This window comes from Vombatus ursinus, unplaced genomic scaffold, assembly GCF_900497805.2.
Source record: "Vombatus ursinus unplaced genomic scaffold, bare-nosed wombat genome assembly UNPS02005899.1, whole genome shotgun sequence".
NCBI classification, from domain to species: domain Eukaryota; kingdom Metazoa; phylum Chordata; class Mammalia; order Diprotodontia; family Vombatidae; genus Vombatus; species Vombatus ursinus.
Window position 1 is genome coordinate 3,783 of NW_020945677.1, and position 18,727 is coordinate 22,509.

An 18,727-nucleotide genomic window follows, 5' to 3' on the forward strand; every position below is an offset into this window, starting at 1 on the left:
TCACCTCTTTTCATCTGTCTCTCCATCTCTCGGATTTGGGTAAGGATGTTTATACCACCTACAGCTAAGAATGGTTGTTAGGCAAGTTCTTCATGAGTCTGACAAATCTATGCAAATGTAAGCTGTTTTGGCATTCATAAACTACTCTGCTAGAAGTGGTTCTGTCACTGCTGCTGGAAGGCAAGGCTTTGCCAGTGTTCTTTCTCTTGGAAGTTGACAGCATTCTTAGTCAGGCATTTATAAGCAAATGGGTAGTGAAACTCAGAGGGACTGTGATGTATATGGGGAACACTAATACATTCCTGCTGTCAATATGGTAAACTGCCTCTTTGATAATTGGGAAGGTGGTCTTATTTTCTCCATAATTTTTCTTAAAGCATTATATTGATATATTCAGTATTTAATGCTTGTTGAATTAAATAGTAGTCTTCTTTAACTTGACATATCCCTTATGGCTTAGTCAATATTCTCTTTTGTATCATGGTTATTTATAGGTGTCAACCTTCCCTAGCAAGATTATAAACTACCTGAGGACAGAGACTATCATATTTTTAGCAAATCTTTATATTCCATAGAGACTATAGGACAAAGGCCTTGCAGATTGCTTGGTAAAGGGTTTTTGTTGGAGGAATAACTGTAGGGTTGACAGTGGAAATCATACATTGTTATTCCACTATCTTAGGTTTCCTCAAAGGACAGATCAAAACATTTCTTCGGGTCATCTGTATGACAATGTAAGTATTTCATAGTCTTTGCACATAGTAAATGCTTAATAAATATTTTACTCATTCATTCATTCGTTAATTCATAATCCTAGTCCAAGTGTTCAGATTCAGGTCCAAGCATTCAGCAGTCCCTCCTGGTCAAAATGGGGGAGGGGAGGAAGAGACACACACACATATACACACACAGACACACACACACACACACACACACACACACACACCAAGTTATTGAGAAAAATGTTTTGGTCAACATGCGGACCTTCTGTGGCCCTGTCCATTTCAATTCTTTTTTTTTTTTTTCTTTTGCAACTTCTATTTTGTTCTCAGAAAAAAGAGGCAAGACTAGGAGGCTGGAAGAGATGACACCTTTCACCATAGCCCATATTGTTATTGATTTATTTCTCAAACTAAGAGCAATTATTTCAATGGGGACATCTCTCTTTGGGCTTAATTATTTTAAAAAACAAACGAACAAACAAAAAATTTCCCTATACCTTGCAATCTGTTTTCTCCTTCCTTTTCCCCCTCAGACAACTGGTCTGGTCTGACTTGAGAATAACATGATACCAGAGGGTAGCCATAAGTAGTGGAGGTGGTTATAATTTACAAACAGGAGTCAATTATTAATTACCTAACTGGTGACAGTACATAGAACCCTAGTAATAAAAATAATAAAAAATACTTCATACTTAAGTTGAAAATTACATCAGAGAATCTTGATCCATTACACTCTGTTCTGTACTGGTTTCTTTGTCTACTTGTCCTATCTCCTTTAGATCGTAACACATTTAAATCCAATCCTGATGCAGCCAGTCAACCTTCAGGCTGGCCATGCTGGACCTTCAAGCCATAGGCCTCCAGCTCCGTCTAGCAATCAACGAGGTAACTGAGACTTTAAAATTTGCTTCTAAAATGGATCATTCTGGACTGTATCAACTTGAGTTCTGAGCACAGGGAACCTAAAACATTAGGAAAATATAAACTAGCAACTGTGTATCCTTCAAGTGGCAATTTTAAAATTCCACATTCTTCCTAATTTGAGTTACATGAGATTTACTTTGTAATAAATGTCAAATTCCACTGACAAATTTCAACGGACTACCCACGTTATTTTGTTATATGGAATTTGGTTGACTGTTTTGATTGCATTACATAGGGTGTCTGTAATTATCAATGCCATATTAGAATTGGCTTGTATTGGTGGTTTTAAATATAAAAAAAGAATGCTTATCCAATTCTCTGTTACAAAACACGGTTTGCGTTTCTTTCTCTCCTTGTTTCCTAAATGTATAGCAGGGAATGATCTTCCGCCACCCTATTATTATGAGGTAATGGAGTTTGACCCTTTGGCTCCAGGTGCCGCTACCGAGTAAGTTTTTCTAAAAACCCTTCATTCATTTTTTGTGTCTCCTCCCTTTAACAAGATAGTCTATAGGACTTGGTGATGGGTTTAATTTTGCTTAGGTCTTGGTGAAATTTGATGGCATAATTAAAAATGACTTATCGCCTCATTTAGAGGCTGTTTGAGATTTAATGTTCATGTAGTTCTCAACCCTGTGACTTACTTGCAACCCCTATTTTTTTTTAAAGTTATGAAGTAAAGTGTGTATTAATGGGCTACTTACTAGTACATGAAATCTAGGCCTTTTTTGGCCTGAGAAAGGGCACTTTCAAGTGAATTAACAGTAGTTGGCAGTTTGATAGCCCTAGGTAAAGTTTAGTAATTAAAAGATGTTTCCAAAATACAAAAAGTTCTTAGGTTTTTTAAGGGTCTAGTTTTTTTTTCTTTATCCCTAATAGGACATGAATACTTTAAAACTTGTTTTAGTCTACTGACATACAGCAGTATTGTTAGATAACTAATTCATTAACCACAATGGCACAATAGCAGAGCTTTAACTGGTATGATTGGAGTATTTATTTAATTTTCTGATTAGATGGGAGTTAACTCAAAGATTCTCAACAAGAATGACTGAAATAATGTTTTGGGGTTTAAACTTTGATTTACTTACAACTTTTATAAAATATACTTCCTGGTGACCCATTACCCCAAATATAGACCTTTCATTTGGAAGTATGCAGTTAATTTGGTGTTTTAATATAATTAGACATAGCCATGTAATGGGATGAGACAAATACAGAAATAAAAGCAGGATAGATGAAATCATTTCTAGAAAAATATGACTTGATTTAAAAATGTACATATATGCATGGGTGTGTATATTATATATGTGTGTATATATGATCATGTAATTAAAAACAGCTATCTACAATACGGATTCTTAAAATGGGGTCTGTGAACTTTTAACAATTTTTTTGATAATTCAGTATAATTGGTGTTTCCTTTGTAATCCTCTATATTTTATTTTGTGCATTTTAAAACATTATTCTCAAAAGGGATCCATAGATTTCATCAGTCTGTCAAAGAGGGTCCGTGACAAAAAAAGTTACAAACCTTGATTAGAACATTAAAATATCAAATAGTATGAATAAGCAAGGAAAATCACTTAATGTAAATTCCATGAGTTGGAGAAGAGTTCAATTTTATTAAAAAAAATGGTTTTAAAGACAAGTTTGGTCTATCCAGCCTAAAACAGAAAACAAGTAGATAATTTAATTTTAAAAGCTTTCATGTTCTATTTTAAAATCACAACAAATAATGTATAGTCAATTTAGTAGCTAATTTTAGCCTCTTAGATTTACAGTTTCAAAGATTAACTCCTACACACATTTCATTGTGACTAAAATGAATAAATTTTTGTTTAATATACCAATAGTTTTCACTTTTTAGTTAGTAAAATGAAATTGAAAAAACCATGGCTTTTCTGTTTGCAGAGCTCTTTATGAAGACATTGATGCTAAATGCTATAAACCAATTCAGAATCACACAAACTGTTGAAAGGTAAGTATTTCAATTTGTTGGGATAATTTGTTACATTCCTTAAGTGTCAGTAGCTTGGGCAGCTAGGTGGGACACTTTATAGTGTGCTGGGCCTGGAGTCAGGAAGACCCTAGTTCAAATCCTGCCTCAGACATGTCCTGGTTGTGGAACCCTGGGCAAGTCACTTACCTGTTACATGCCTCAGTTTCCTCATCTGTAAAATGGGGGTAATTTTTTAAAAAATAAAGTGTCAGCACATGAAATATAAATGTTACTTGCTTAATCTCTCAAATTTATTAGAGACTTGAGATAGTCAGTAACTAAAGTGAAACCTTGGCTACATTCGCTACAACTCATTATTTAATCAGAATGTACTAATTTACACGTTATTTTAATACCTATTAACATCAATATATGAACGTTGACATTCATAGATTGTTAATATGTGTTAATACTGATAATTAATGTTGATATTAATATATGTTTAACATCAATATTAATATATATTAACATCAATATTAACACAAACTATATAGTCCAATGGCAGTGTCAGAGTTTGATCAGAGGCACAGGAATTTACTTACAACTTTTATAAAATATATTTCCTGGTGACCCATTACCCCAAATATAGACCTTTCATTTGGAAGTATGCAGTTAATTTGGTGTTTTAATATAATTAGACATAGCCATGTAATGGGATGAGACAAATACAGAAATAAAAGCAGGATAGATGAAATCATTTCTAGAAAAATATGACTTGATTTAAAAATGTACATATATTCATGGGTATGTATATTATATATGAGAAGTACAGGAATGCTTCCTGGGATGACAGAAAAAAGGAAAGTTAAGTGCTTTATTATAAGAGATGGTTCTCTAGAAGGAGAGATACAGGGACAAATTTAGGTGATATAAAAGCAAAAGATATCAATAAAAATCTTTTTTAAAAGGGAAGGTTATGGCATAGAAGAGCATACCGATGTAAATGATAGAAGTTCTTTAGCATGTAGAACTTAGTTATCCTTTATTGACTGGCTTCTGCTCCTTAGTAACATCACAGTCCAGGTGCTATTCCTTCTTGTAGTTCAGTCATTTTCAGTCACGTCCAACTCTCTGTGACCCCATGTAGAGTTTTCTTGGCATCCATTCCTTTTATCTCTTAGTTAATATCACAAAGCAGAGTAAAATTCACAATAATACTTTGAAGGTCAATTGTAAAAAAAAATCTTGGGGTTTATTTTTTTTGTTTCTATAAAATTCCTGCCCAGCCACCTTAGGCTAGTGATCATTTACCTAGTAAAGAGTGTCACAAGTAATAAACTTCCTCTTTCACAAAGTAAGTTTTTAAAAGATAAGTCTAAAAGATTGCATAAGTTTAATTGGTAATATGCACAATTCCTGAAAGAGGTTTAATGCTCATTAAAGGTTTGTGGATATATGCCATTCTCTAACCACCTTTAATATAGGTAAAAAAATTGTCATTTAGCATTTTAACTTTTTTTTTTGCAGATCTTTTTAGAGAAATCCATCATCATCATACCCCTGTGATACAGTAGATGAAAACTATTTTATTACTTCTTGAATAAATCATAAAACATTTGATAAGCTGGAACTGTAATTCAGGAAAAATATTGTTTAAGTGCCTTCACTTAATTAAAATTGAATGTAAAAATAATTTTGCACTTCTGAAAATATTTCTGGCTTTTACATTTTGAGCTAGGGCATAAAAGCATTTAATTATTGTAGTTTACATTTCATGTTTGTAACAGTCATTAGAAAATATATAAAGTTGACTTTTTAAATGATTTATAACCTTAAAATAAAATATATTCTTTTCTTTTTACTGTAAGATGTATCCTTTGTAGAACAAAAATTTTGTTCATAGTAAATACACTGAAATTATACATCTGTGTTATAAAGGTAAGTAGTATTAAAGGAAAAGTAGACAAAAAGAAGTAATATTAAAAATAATTTAATATGTAAGTTAACATCGCCTCTTCACAAAAGAGTTTTTGATGCCAAGAAAAAGCACATAGTACCATACAAACAGTGAGATGTTAGTATCCACGTGTTTGGAACCCTCACTATAAATGTAATCTGGTAGAAATATACTTCATTTCTAATTAACAAGGTCATTCTTCCCATACCAATTACTTCAAAATTAAAATACGTAAGTATTGCACACATAAAATAGCAATTGAATTTAATGGGAAAAAAATAATTTAAAGAGCTTAAATTTCAAATCCTACATTTGCTCTTTGTACTGAATTAGACTGTAACCCTTTTGCTTCTGTACACTGACCATGCAATGAGAATTTTAAAAAGACTTCATAGGGTTATTAGCTTAGCCTGAAAGTTACCACAGGCCAATGGACCCAAAGCCTCTGAAGTAAGAATCCAAATAAAAGTAGAAAAATATTTCTCAATTCTTAGATAAAGTACTACTCTGGGGAAAATTATCATAGGGCAACAATTTTGGAACTGATTGACCACGCTTCTTTTTGATTCATTTTGAATAATGATGTATCTGCCATTTTAAAGGTCACTGACTTCAGAGACAGATAAAAAACAAAACAAACTAGTAGCAAAATACATTTCAAGATGGTCATGATGACATAATGAAAAGATCTGGCTGGTGGGAGACCTGGGTTCTAGCCACTAACTAGCTGTGTAATATGTTAGGCAAATCATTTCATCTCTCATGGCTTCAGCATCTTTATCTTTAACAGAAGAAGTGAATGAGATGATCTATTAACACACCATTTTAGATCTAAAAACAGCTATGGTACTTATGCGACTTTAGCAGATCATCAGCTCCATACCTGCATGCTTATGGAATTGAGCAGATTTTTCTTTTTTTGATATACCACCCCCAAAAGAGAATAATTTGAATATTATTTTACAAATATGCAAATATGGTTTTAAATTGAATTTTGCACCCAGATTTTTCTTCAGTGTTATCTCCATTCTTAGAGTCTCATATAGACTAAAAGATTAAAAAAAAAAAGTAGTTTGCGAGAAAAACATTACAAGTACATGTGATTCTGGTTTAAAATAAAAATTGGCTTTTCCCACTAATATCCCTCTTTCAAAAAGACCTGAGAACATGATTTTTCAAAAACTTATAAAACTGAGACACAAGAACTAAGGGCAAAGGAAAGATACTTTTCATTTCAATTATAACCTGGGACTGGCAATTTATGTCCTTCTTTTGCTTCAAAAAACGTATAAGAGAGAGTGATCACGTCAACTTTTGCCATTTTTGGATCTTCAGCAAATTCAGGATCAATGAAGAAAAATACTGGCATGTCTACTTCCTCTTGAGGATTAAGCCTTTGTTCTTCAAAACAGAAGCACTAGAAATTGAAAAGGAAGAAAGAATTAACTTTTCTACTTTTACAGCTATATAATTCTAAGATCCACACTGAAAACAGTATTCCAATTTATTTTTGTTACTTTATCACCCTAGGATAAGATACAATTTCGAAATTTGATGGACTACTGGCCAAACTTGGATTTAGATAGCTACGGCCCTTTGCCATGAGAGCTTTAAGTTGCTCTGGAGGTCAATCATTGAAAATCTTGAACAAGTAACGCAGGTGGAAAAACCTCAAAGCTTTGAATAAATTTATGCTTCTATTTTTGGAGTAGTATGACTTTCAAGATTACGTTAATTTTTTCTTTTTTTATTTCTTTTTTAGTTTTTTCTTTTTTTATGTTAATTTTTTCTTAAACCATCCAAAATATAGTAACAAATTTAGTGAGATGGCAGTTATGCTATCTATACCTTATTATGAGTTTTTATTTAGCATACCTGTATTTTATTAAAATACTGTCCAGCTTCAAATGGCACAACATTATACGTAGAAATTCCAATTACTGGTTTGTCAGTAGGATTTTTAGCTTTGTAAAATGCCAGTGCAGTCTCTCCTGGTACCACCTGTTTTGAAGAAAAAAGAAATATATGTACTTTGTCTACAATTTAACTTTTTGGCCCTCAACTGCCTATCAGTTTAATCATTTATCTCACTGGTCAGACCAACAAACACATAACTGAAATCACAGAATAGGACTTAGAACTGAGAAAGTCAAAAGAAATCAGCTGGTCCAAGCCCTGATTTTGTAGCTGTATAAATGGAGGCCGAGCACAGCTAAGTAAAATGTCAAAGTCCTGAGAGCAGGACTTCAATAACTAATACCTGATAAGACTTGTAAGACCTAAGGTTTGTATAAACGAATATGAAGCACTACCCATAAAAATTCAAATTTAAAACGTGTAAATATCAACAATGAAAACCCCAAACCAAGAATATCATTTTTATGTTCCTCACAGAAACCCTTTCCAATTAAAAAAACAAACCCATTATTATTGTGATTTTATAGATGAGACCCTTGAGATGCCATGCCCACAGTGGCAATAAATGGCAGAGCCAGGATCTAAACCATAAAGTGGGTGATACCACTCCTTGGGGGATGCTGGAACAGTGCGGGGGAAGGAGCAGTAGCAGCTTCAGGTGCAATCAGGGGGCATTGAATGGGGGGGGTGGAAGCATAAGGAAAGAAGAGAAGAAAATTTTGAAAAACCATTCGTATATGTTTCATCTGTTATGTAACAGAGTTAAGGTTGTAATGATTACATTATTTTCCAAACAAAAAAACACAATTTGCAAGTTATAACCAATCAGTGGTCAGGTCCTGCCAACAGGTCTTAACAAGCAAGTGAGCAGGTGAGCCTGTTGCACGTTGTCTGAAAGTCCAGTAGGTGTTGGCAAGAATATGTACATGTAATGAATTGTTTACAGTACTACATGGTTACATGATACAATATTGCATCATCAAAATTTCAATGCAGGAAAAAACCCCAAATTTACAATAAATTCTTAAATTTAAGATACATTTTTTTTTCAAAAATATTTTACATTTTTTTTGAAAGAAAGCAAATTTCAAATAAATAAATAAATGAATGAATAAAGGATTAAAGAAAGTAGATTTCCAGAGGGGCAATGAGTAAATTTTTTTTTTTAAAAAAAGGGGAGGTAGGCCAAATAAGTTTGGGAACCTCTGAATTCTAAACCCAGGTCTCCACCATGCAGACATTGACTCAGTGTCTTCTTACAGACTTGAATTCTTTAAATGTGGATGCAAATTAGCCCATTTAATGTGTGTTCTTTATTAGGTGATTAAGACCAGTGACTTTAAACAAGAGATTACAAGGGATGGGGACTGGATTTGTTGATTTCTTTGGTATAGAGAATTCCCAGATGAAGACACCCCCTTTACCAGTACAGGTCACCACTTCTTTGCAACTTAAGAGAGAGCTGCCTCCATAATTTGCCCAGAGTCACACAGCCAGTCTGGGAAGAATTTGAACCCAGCTCTCTAAGGCTAGCTCTCTACCCAATACGTACATTACCTCTTAAATAAACCATACAAAAGATTTATTTTTAAAAGGAATTTCAAAAGTATGTACTGAAATGGATGCAGATTCCTTCTTATGTCTTCTACATCTACCTTCTAATGAGAAGGATCATCAAGAATCTGAAGCCCTGAAAGGGCCTTAGGTATCCAAAAACAATCTGATTACAAACTTACTAGAGCAGGGCAGGGAGCAAGAATATATTTTAAAGATTTTCTACAACAGTTAAATTCAACATACATTAAGTGCCTTATGTGCAAAGCCCTGTTGTGAAGCAGATATATGGTGCCTACTCTTATGAGACAGAAACATAACTAGTACAAAATTAGGTACATTTGAGAGGTTTAAAAAGAGTTCTCTGTGATGAGTGTATATATAGAAGGGAGATTATTACTATTTAGAGAGGATTCAGGAAAGCTTCTAAGACTCATGACTCAGAGTTAGAAGGGATACTACCTTCATCTAGTTCCAATCACACCTGAGCAAGAACCTTCTCTACAATGATCCTGACAAGCAGCCATATGGCCTTTACCTGAAGAGCTCCTGCACTGGAGAACTTTCTACCTTCTGAGGAAGATAATCTCAATTTTGGCCAGCTCTCTATCATCAGGAAGTTCTTCCTCCTATTGGACCAACATCTGCTTCTTGGCAACCTTCCCCCATTGATCCTAGGTCAATCATTCATTTGTATATTCACTGAACAAATATGATTAAGCGTCTATGTGTGTGGGGCACTGGGCTAGGTACTAGGGAATATAAAAGTTTGGATTAGGCAAGGTTCATGAGGTGTAAAGTACAGTGCGCAGATAGGGAACAAATGCAAATAACTATGACGGCATAAATGAGGTAGAGTTGCCAAAAAAAAAAAAATGCTATATAAAGTCAGATGTTCCCAACCAAGAGAACTTGGGGCAACACTCTTTGAGCTGGGTAAGAATTCAACAGGTAAAGGGGAGAAAGGGTCATCTTGCACAGGGAATAGTGTTTAGAATGACCAGGCACAGAAGACAGGGTAGACCACTTTTGCTGTAATAATTACTGATATTTATGGGATACTTAAAGGTTCAAAAAGTGCTTAAATGTAATAACTCATTTTACTATTATAACAACTCCATGAGAGAGAACTGTAGGTATTATCACGCGTATTTTACAAATAAGTTTATTAACTAGCCCAAGGTCACACTCAAGTGTCATAAGGTGGGATTCACACTCATGCCTCCCTTGACTCTACTGCCCTAGTTTCTACACCACACTGCCTGTGGAACACAGGTTAAAATGGAAAAGAGCAAATACAGGCCTATCACCTGGTGGAGCAATAGTAGACAAACTAGAAAGAAAGGTAAAGCAGGGCTGGAGTGTGGACTGCCCAAAAGGAAGGACACAACAGGACATCTCAGTGGGATATCCAACTACAAGGCAGCTAGAAATATATGACTAGAGCTCAGAAACAAGGCTAGGTGTACAGACTTGGAAGTTTTCAACAGAGTGAGTTGGAATGAAAGAGACTGCCAAAGGAGAGGATGTAAAGAGAGATGAAGGTCAAGGACAGGCCCTTAGGAAACACCAGCAAATAAGAAATCAGGAAGAAGACAGAGGGTGGTGAAGGAGTGATTAGATAGGCAAGAAGAGCCTCAAATTAACGGAAGAGGAAAAAATATCCATTAAACAGGAGGAATTAATTATGTTAGAAGCAGCAAAGAGGTCAAGGAGGAAGAGGACTGAAAAAAAAAAGACCATATCTTCAGGGTTTCTGAGGACATTGGTGAGGGAGCAGGAAGCTGGATTTCAAAGGGCTGAGAAGACTGGACAATGACAAAATGAAGGCATCTGCAGATAAAGATGGGCCAGTGTCTAGAGTAGAATGATCAAAAAAAGACTGAGATATTAGATATCTGAGCACATTTGGAAAGTAATAGGAAGCAAACTGAAAGAAGGAAATATTGAAGATGCCCTGAGAAAGAGGAGCTGACTTCAGAATCAAGAAAAGGATAAAGGGAATAGGATCATGGACCTATGTAAAGGGCTTAGTGAAGAAGAGTGATACTTCCATTTTCCTGGCCTGAAAAAAAAAAAAGGTAATGTTGCAGCAGGAACTGAGGAATGGAGAAGAGAAACTGGAAGAAACTCAGGCAGGATGCCCTCAATCTCCTTAGAGAAGGCTAAATTCTGTTCAACATAAGATGGGTTTGGGAGAGAAAAGAAAAGGTCTGAAACACACTAAGGAATGAGTGAATCACTGAAGGGATGGAGAGTAGACAGAGTGACACTGAGTCTACATCTCCCTTAAATCTTTTCTCCAAACTAAATAAGCCTAGTATCGCATGCTCTCTAGTCCATTCTCAAACTTATCCACCACATGGCTCAGATATCAGGATGTTAGGGACAGAACTTTTAAGATGGGGTAGAGAAAAGGACAAAGAGTTAGTGAATGGAAGGAGTAGGGGAAGGAGTAAGAGGAGTACCAAGAGACTGTATTGATTCTGAAGCCAAGGGCGATGAAAGTATCTAAAAAGAGAAGATGGTCAACAGTGTCAAATGCTGCAAAAAAAGGTCAGTGGGAGGGACTTTTAAAAAGGTTGTTGGTGACTTTTTTGAGAGCAGTTTCATAAAGTAGTGAGGACAGGTATTGAGGAGAAAGTAGATGAGGAGGAAGTAGAGGCATCATTAAGTGTAAAAACTTCCAAGAAGTTTGGCAGTGATGGGAGGGGGGAGGAGGAGAATAACTGGCTAAAATAAAGTGTCAAGGAAAGGTTGTTTAAGGACCTAGGATCATAGACAACTCACCATGTTTGTGGGCAAATAAGGAGGAGGGAGTAGGGAGGAAGAAACAAGAGGAATGAAAGCCAGCTAATGGTTTTTGGAGGGAAGACCAAGTAAGGGGGATTGAAAATAAAGGGGAAAAAAAGCATTCTGGCTCTCAGTTAAAGAGATTACATAGTTTAGCAAGTATTTTAATCAAGGTTTAATAGCAGTGATACTAAAGCTCATCATGATCATTTCATGAGAATCCAGGAGTTCCTGAAACCTTGATTCACTCAATTCTTGGAAACAATGGTGGAAAAAATGTATGGGGGGGATGGGGAGGAGAGGAGAGAAAGAAGCAGAGACTAGGCAGAGATAAGAAAGAGAGAAACACATTAATGTGATTAATATGGTCATAATTTATAAATATGTAGATGAGTGATTTTCTAAAGACCTGAAATTACTTAAAGTAACAAGAATTCATTTTTGAATTAGTTATTATCTAGTCTAGTCCTACCTCTAATGCTGACCCCTCCTGATGTCCTAGGGAGAGTCATTCCTCTCTGGACTTTAGTTTACTCATTTGCAATATGAGGGGTTTGAATGACAAACTTTTAAGGTTCTTTCTAATGTTCAGCATGGACTATTAAATGTGTCAGTCACTTACATATATTTCTGTTTGTTGAGGCCTAAAATTCCAATGGAGACTTGCATGCACATCTGCGTTGAAGGTGACTTTAATGATTCGATCCTTAACAGGTACCATAGTCTCAATCTGGTCTGAAGCATGACCAGCTACAGGTGACCCACCAAGTCCTGTGGTCTGAGGGAAAAAATTATTATAAAATATATTAAAAACAAGATTTTTATTAAGATTCATCATAATCACGAAACATTCCTTTAAAACATTACCATAGGATTAAAGGACCCCTGATCTAAAGGAGGCAGCTAGGATAGAGTGGTGGGCCTGGAGTTAAGAAGACTGGTCTTCCTGAATTCAATCTGGTCTCAGACACCTACTAGCTGTGTGATTCTGGGCAAGTTACTTAACCCTGTTTGTCTCAGTTTCCTCATCTGTAAAATGAACTGGAGAAGGAAATATCAAACCACTCCAGTATCCTTGCCAAGAAAACCCCAACTGGGTTTACAAAGAGTCAGAAACAGCTGAACAACAAAGATCTACAGCCAGAAGGTACCTCAAAGGCCAAAGAATTTTTTTGGGGGGGGAGGGGAAGGCAATTGGGGTTAAGTGACTTGCCCAGGGTCATACAGTTAAACGTCTGGGTTGGATTTTAACTCAGGTCCTCCTGACTCCACCTAGCTGCCCCCCTACCCAAGATTTCAACCAAGTCTTCAAGTCCCAAAACATGGTTTCTTTCCATCAAATCCCAATGGTGAATTGAACTACTATTTAAAAAATAAGTCTTCAAATGCCTTTAATCATAACTGTGACAGTGCTCTTAATTGCTTCAAAATATATAAACATGCTCTGCTACCATTTTTTGTTACTATCAGTGCACCTTTTAAGATAAGTATGAAATGCCTACAATTACTCTACTTTTAAATGTGGAACATCGTAACTAATTTCTAATTCAGTTCACTGAACAAGGCAGAAGCTAGTACTAATAAACAAAGGGTTTCTGGGGTTTTATTCTAGTGGTCACATCCCTAAGGACCCACTGGTCCAGCCATTTATCCAGTTTTACATCAATCTACTTGTATTCAGTTGAAAGCATTTACTATGTTCCAGGCATTGTGCTAGGCATGTATATAGAAAAAATAAAAGCAAGAGTACTTGTTTTCAAAGGGCATACATTCTAAAGAGAAAACAACATGCATACACACACGTGTGTATGTATATATGTATGTATGTATGTATATCTACAAAACATACAAAGCAGATATAAGATAAGCAGGGGCTGAGAGATAGAAGTACTACCAGGAAGGGCCTTATGCAAAAGGTGGCACTTGAGTTGAATCTTACAGGAAATTCCCAGAGATTTTCAAAGCTGGAGGTGAGAGCAGTTCATTCTAGGAAGAGGTAACAGTCAGTGCAAAGACATGGGCTGTCAAGTGTGAAGAACAGCAAAAACCATAAAATGCACGGGAGTAGTAATGTGTGATCAGGCTGGAAAGGCAGGATGGAACCATGTTTTAAAGAACTTTAAGTAATAAAGAGAAGTTTATATTTGATCCTAGAGGAGACATTGGGGTTCATCAAGTAGGGAGGTGACATGGTCCGACCTGCACTGTAGGAAAATTACTTGGCAGCAGTGGTGAGAAGGAACTGAAGCAGGCAAAAGATATGAGGCAGGGAAGTCGGTTTAGACTAGGTTATCTCAATCGTCCGGAGGAGAGGTGAGGAGGGCCTGAGTGGAAAGTGGTTGTGTGAGTTGAGAAGGGAAGAGATATAAAGAGAAGCTGCAAAGGCAGAACTGACAAGATTTGGCAATTAACTGGGAATGTCAGGTCTCCAAGTCCAGCTGTGCCTCCTAGCTGCCTAATAAGCAGGAGCTGTATCTTCTCTAAATGTCATTTCCCCCAGGGCTCCACACAATGTTCTGCGACAAACACCACATATTCGTAACTTAACCCCCTCTTGCCTTTCCAATACTCTGATTCAGTGAAACTGGCTTCGTGGCTGTTTCAAGAATAAGACACTCCATCTTTTGGCTCCGAGCATTTTCTCTGGCTGTTTATTCCATTCCTGGAATGCTCCCCTGTCTTTGCTCCAACTATTGACTTCCTTGGCTTCCTCTAAGTCTCAATTAAAATCCCACCTACAGGAAGCCTTCCCTAACCCCTTCTTAGTTTTAGTGCTTTCTCTCTTTTAATTATTTCCTATTTATCCTGTATACAGCTTGCCTTGTGTATATTTGGTTGTATGTTATCTCCCCGTTAGACTGTAAGCTTCCTGAGAACAGGGGCTGTCTTTTGTCTCTTTTTGTATCCCCTCAAAGTAAGTGCTTAATAAATGTTTCTTTAACTGAACTTAATGTTTGCTGAATGAATGAAGAATGGTAATACGGACGGGTGTCACATAAGACAAAGGAGGGGAATCTCCTGAACAGGGAGCTGGTCAACAGCATTAAAAGCTTCAAAGAGAATAAACAGTGAGAAAAGCCACTGGATTGAACAACCATAGCTCGCATTCACACAGCGCCTTATTTAAAAGTTTGCAAAGCACTTTACGGAAGTTATCTCATTTGATCCGGACATCGAATGGCAATGAGGGGCAGTTACTTTTTACTCCCATATTACAGATAAGGAAGCTGAGGCCTGGCGAGGCGAAATGACTTGCCTAAGGTCACACAGGTGCGTGGGGGGCCGAGGTGGGATTCCAACCCGGGTCCTCTCCACCAGACCCAGCATCGCTCCCAGGAAGGTCCCTCCCGCTCTGGCCGCAGTTGTCCGGTGCGCAGCTCCGCCTCCGGGCCCGGGCTCCCCGAGGCCGTCCTACCTGGCAGTAGAGGCGGTAAAGGGGCACGGCGGCGTAAGAGGCCCCGATCATGCCCACGGCGGCCGCGGCCACGTACGTGAGCACGGTGCGGTTCCGCCGCCGCCACTCCTGCTCCTGCTCTCGGGTGAACGGGTTCGAGCTCCTCGGTCTCCACGACGGCTGCCGCTGTTGAGGGGCCGCGGCCCGGCCGCCCCACCACCCCCAGCAAGCCTCGAGACGCTTCCAGGAGGGCCGCCCAAACACCGCCATGGCAACCCGGGCAAAGCGCCCGAGCCCCACTTCCGGCCCCGGCTAGCGCGAGATCCGGGCGGGCGCGGGAGTGGCTGTCGGGGCCTGGTGACGTCAGAGTACGGCGTCGGCTGCCGCGGCTTCTCCAACCTTCTCCTGCGGCGGCGGCGGCAGCGGCAGCGGCGGCGGCTCCTCAGGTAGCCTCGGCTTCAGGGAACGCGCTACGGCGGCCGGGCGGCCGGATTGTGGGTGAGTTCGCGTTTCGCTCCCGGGCTCGAGCCCCTCCCCATCCGGCCCCCAAACTCCTAAGCTTGAAGTTTTTCGCGTGGGCTCCTCGCTGCCAGCCCACTCCTCTCGGGTCTGGGGCTGGAGTACCCGCTCGCTGGGAGACCCCGCGGGCATCTTGCACCCCCCCCCACTTAATTACCTCTCCCGACACTAACAGGGAATTCCAGTCCCTGATAATGAAAGGAGGCAGGTGAGAGGGAGAACCTGAGTGTGAATTGCTCCTCTGCCTCTCTCATGCTGTGTGACCTCGGGAGCATCGCCCAGCCTCTCTGGTCCGCAGTTTTCCTAGCTGTACAAGGAGCGACTTGGACTAGGCTAGAAGTTCTTTACCTTTTTGGGAACGATTGTCATGGACCTCCTTTAGCATCCAATCAGTGCGCAGTTATTAAACGCCTACTATGTGCCAAGCGCTGGAGATAAAGAGAAAAACAAACTGCCCTTAAGGAGCTCATAGTCAGATGGCAGCCTGGTGTACCCGGCACATAGTAGGCTCTTAACAAATGTTTGCTGACTTGACTTAAAATCCTATGTATTTTATGAACTTTAAAACCTTGGGGGGGTGGGAAGTTATTAAAATACATAGGATTTTAAGTCAAGTCAGCAAGCATTTGTTAAGAGCCTACTATGTGCCGGGTGCTGTGCTAACAGCTTTACAAATATCCCAGGGAGGTAGGAGCTATCTTTATTCCCATTTTGCAGATAAGGAAGCTGAGGCTGAGAGAGGTTAAGAGAAATGCCCAGGGTCACAAAGCCGGTATTTGTTTGAAGTTAGTATTTGAACTCAGGACTTTCTAACTCCAGGCCCATCCTCACCCCAAGCTACCAATCCAGAAAGACAGTCCCTGCCCCCAAGGAGTTTAGCTTCTAACAGGGGATGACAGCACATAAAGGGAGCTAACTGAAAAGGAAACCAATTATCTTGAAATACAATTATCAAAATACTTAACCCAGGTTCTCCAGGTTAATAACCCTAATTAATAATTAAATTCTATCAACATTTTTTTTCCAGTTAACAGGCATTAGTTTGTGTCCCTTTCCCTCCCCCCCCCCAAAAAAGACAAGCAAAACAAACACCTTGTAACAAATAGACGTAATCAAGCAAATAGATTTCCACACAGGCCATAACAGATGTCTCATTCTTCATAATGTGTAATAAATGATCTTTAAAAACATTTCTGCTTCAGTGTTCCAGATCGAGTGATTTAAGGACCTACTTTTTCTTTTTTCTTTTTCCTTTTTGGCTAGGCAATGGGGTTAAGTGACCTGCCCAGGGTCACACAGCTAGTAAGTGTTATGTGTCTGAGACTGGATTTGAACTCGGATTCTCCTGAATCCTGGGTCGGTGCTCTATCCACTGCCCCACCTAGCTGTCCCCAAGGACCTACTTTTTCAACAGAAAAGTGCACTAAGATTTTTGGGACGCCCTATACAATACTTATACACACACATTCATAGGATTATAGATTTAGGAAGGGACCTTGGAAGCCATGAAATCCAACACCATCATTTTACAGGTGAGGAAACTGAGTCATAGAGAGGTGAAAAGGCTTGTCCAGGGTCACACAGCAAATCTAAGGAAAGTTTTGAACTCAGGTCTTTCTGACTCCCAGCTCTTAATGGCTTGTTGAATTCCCTCCTTCAAATAGGAGCCTCTTCAGGGAGCCCATTCTTTGCGACATTTTTTGTTTGGCAGAATGCCTCCAATATAAATAGATAGTAAGGGCTTAGTACGTGCTTGTTGACTGACTGGTTTGGCCTCAAAGCCAAGATGACCCTGGTTCAAATCCTTTCTCTGACACTTAAAGAAATGCCAGCCTACTGAGGTAGAGGAAGTTTCGTCTTCTGAGACTTCAATCGAAAAAAAATCACACATCTAGGCTCTATCTTCTGTTCCTGATTAACAGCAGAATTCAAGCTCAGTGATGACCACAAACTGTTTCATTTTTGTCTTTGCATCTCTGAGACCTAGTGCATATCTTGGCATGTAGTAGGTGCGTAATAAATACTGGTTAATTGCTTGATGTTTTCTGTACTGTCATTCTCCCTTTACACCCTCATAGCATTTAGGTAGTCTGCCGATCAGAATTCCTTACTTGCTCTGCAGAAAATCTTCGATGTGTCCAGTTGTAGGCAGCACACTTTTTCTTTTTTAAGGCAATTGGGGTTAAGTGACTTGCCTAGGGTCACACAGTTAGTAAGTGTCAAGTTTTTGGTCTGAGGCCTGATTTGAATTCAGGTCCTCCTTCTATCTAAGCAGCACACTTTTAAGAGATGCTAGAGGAATTCTGGGAAGTCAGCCAGGAGAGATCCATTCTAATACTAATAGGACTATAGATTTAGGGTTTTGAGGAGCCCTACTGGAGATCATCCCCTTAATTTCACAGATAAGGAAAGTCATCCCTAGAGTGATTCTGTGAGGAGTCTTGAGACCAATTCTGTTCAACAAACGTCTGTTAAACACCTACTGTGTACTGTGCAGTATGATAGGCATTGGAGGTACAGAGGAAAAAAGTAAACACAGTCCCTGCTCTTAAAGTAGTTTCATTTTCATATAAGGAACAATTGTGGAAACTGGGAATGTTTAGAATGGAGAAAACCAGCATGTAGTGTGTTTGTGGGAGAGAATGAGAAACAGAGTCAGAGAGCTCGAAGTTACAAGTGGTGTGACTCTTCAATAAAGCTCAAGATAAAATAAGACTTATTATTTGAAGAGTTGCTTTTTATAAGGATTAAACGCATTTTGCCCAGTCACAGAGATTCCAAGATCTAGGACTTTTGGGTGGAAGTTACAAGGATGAAGCTTTTAACTCCTGGTTCGGAAGAACATTTTTTCCAATTAGAGCTGGCCAACATTGGTATAGGTTTGTCCCACAGCCATACACTGTGTGTGATGGGAAAACACCCAGGTTTTGGAGCTGAGAAACCTGGGTTCAAGTCCTGCCTGCCACTTACCAGTTGTATGACCTGAGGCAAGTCCTCTGACCTCT

At 38.5% G+C, this 18,727-nt stretch overlaps 1 protein-coding gene and 1 long non-coding RNA gene across 2 annotated transcripts; one reads left to right on the top strand and one right to left on the bottom strand.

The window, feature by feature from the left end:
- The first annotated feature begins 663 nt into the window (after positions 1 to 663).
- LOC114032910 lies at positions 664 to 5,493 on the top strand. Its single transcript, XR_003567901.1, has 5 exons — positions 664 to 734; positions 1,502 to 1,607; positions 2,019 to 2,094; positions 3,561 to 3,627; positions 5,116 to 5,493. It is a non-coding gene; the product is annotated as an uncharacterized LOC114032910 (long non-coding RNA).
- A 69-nt stretch (positions 5,494 to 5,562) lies between these two features.
- Positions 5,563 to 15,473, bottom strand: LOC114032909 (cytochrome c oxidase assembly protein COX11, mitochondrial-like). Its single transcript, XM_027848371.1, has 4 exons — positions 15,225 to 15,473; positions 12,432 to 12,587; positions 7,421 to 7,546; positions 5,563 to 6,962 (listed from the first exon to the last, which is right to left on the bottom strand). Exons 1-4 carry the CDS (start codon positions 15,471 to 15,473, stop codon positions 6,780 to 6,782), a joined length of 714 nt encoding a protein of 237 aa, XP_027704172.1. The 3' UTR covers positions 5,563 to 6,779.
- Positions 15,474 to 18,727: the final 3,254 nt, after the last annotated feature.

What these genes read in the sequence shown, in the direction of transcription:
- LOC114032909 (XM_027848371.1), bottom strand. Translation starts at nt 15,473, where the DNA reads ATGGCGGTGTTTGGGCGGCCCTCCTGGAAGCGTCTCGAGGCTTGCTGG. An exon ending in TTTACCGCCTCTACTGCCAG is followed by an intron (nt 12,588 to 15,224) that starts GTAGGACGGCCT and finishes TTTTTCCCTCAG; the next exon opens with ACCACAGGACTTGGTGGGTC. An exon ending in AGTATTTTAATAAAATACAG is followed by an intron (nt 6,963 to 7,420) that starts GTATGCTAAATA and finishes TTCAATTTCTAG; the next exon opens with TGCTTCTGTTTTGAAGAACA.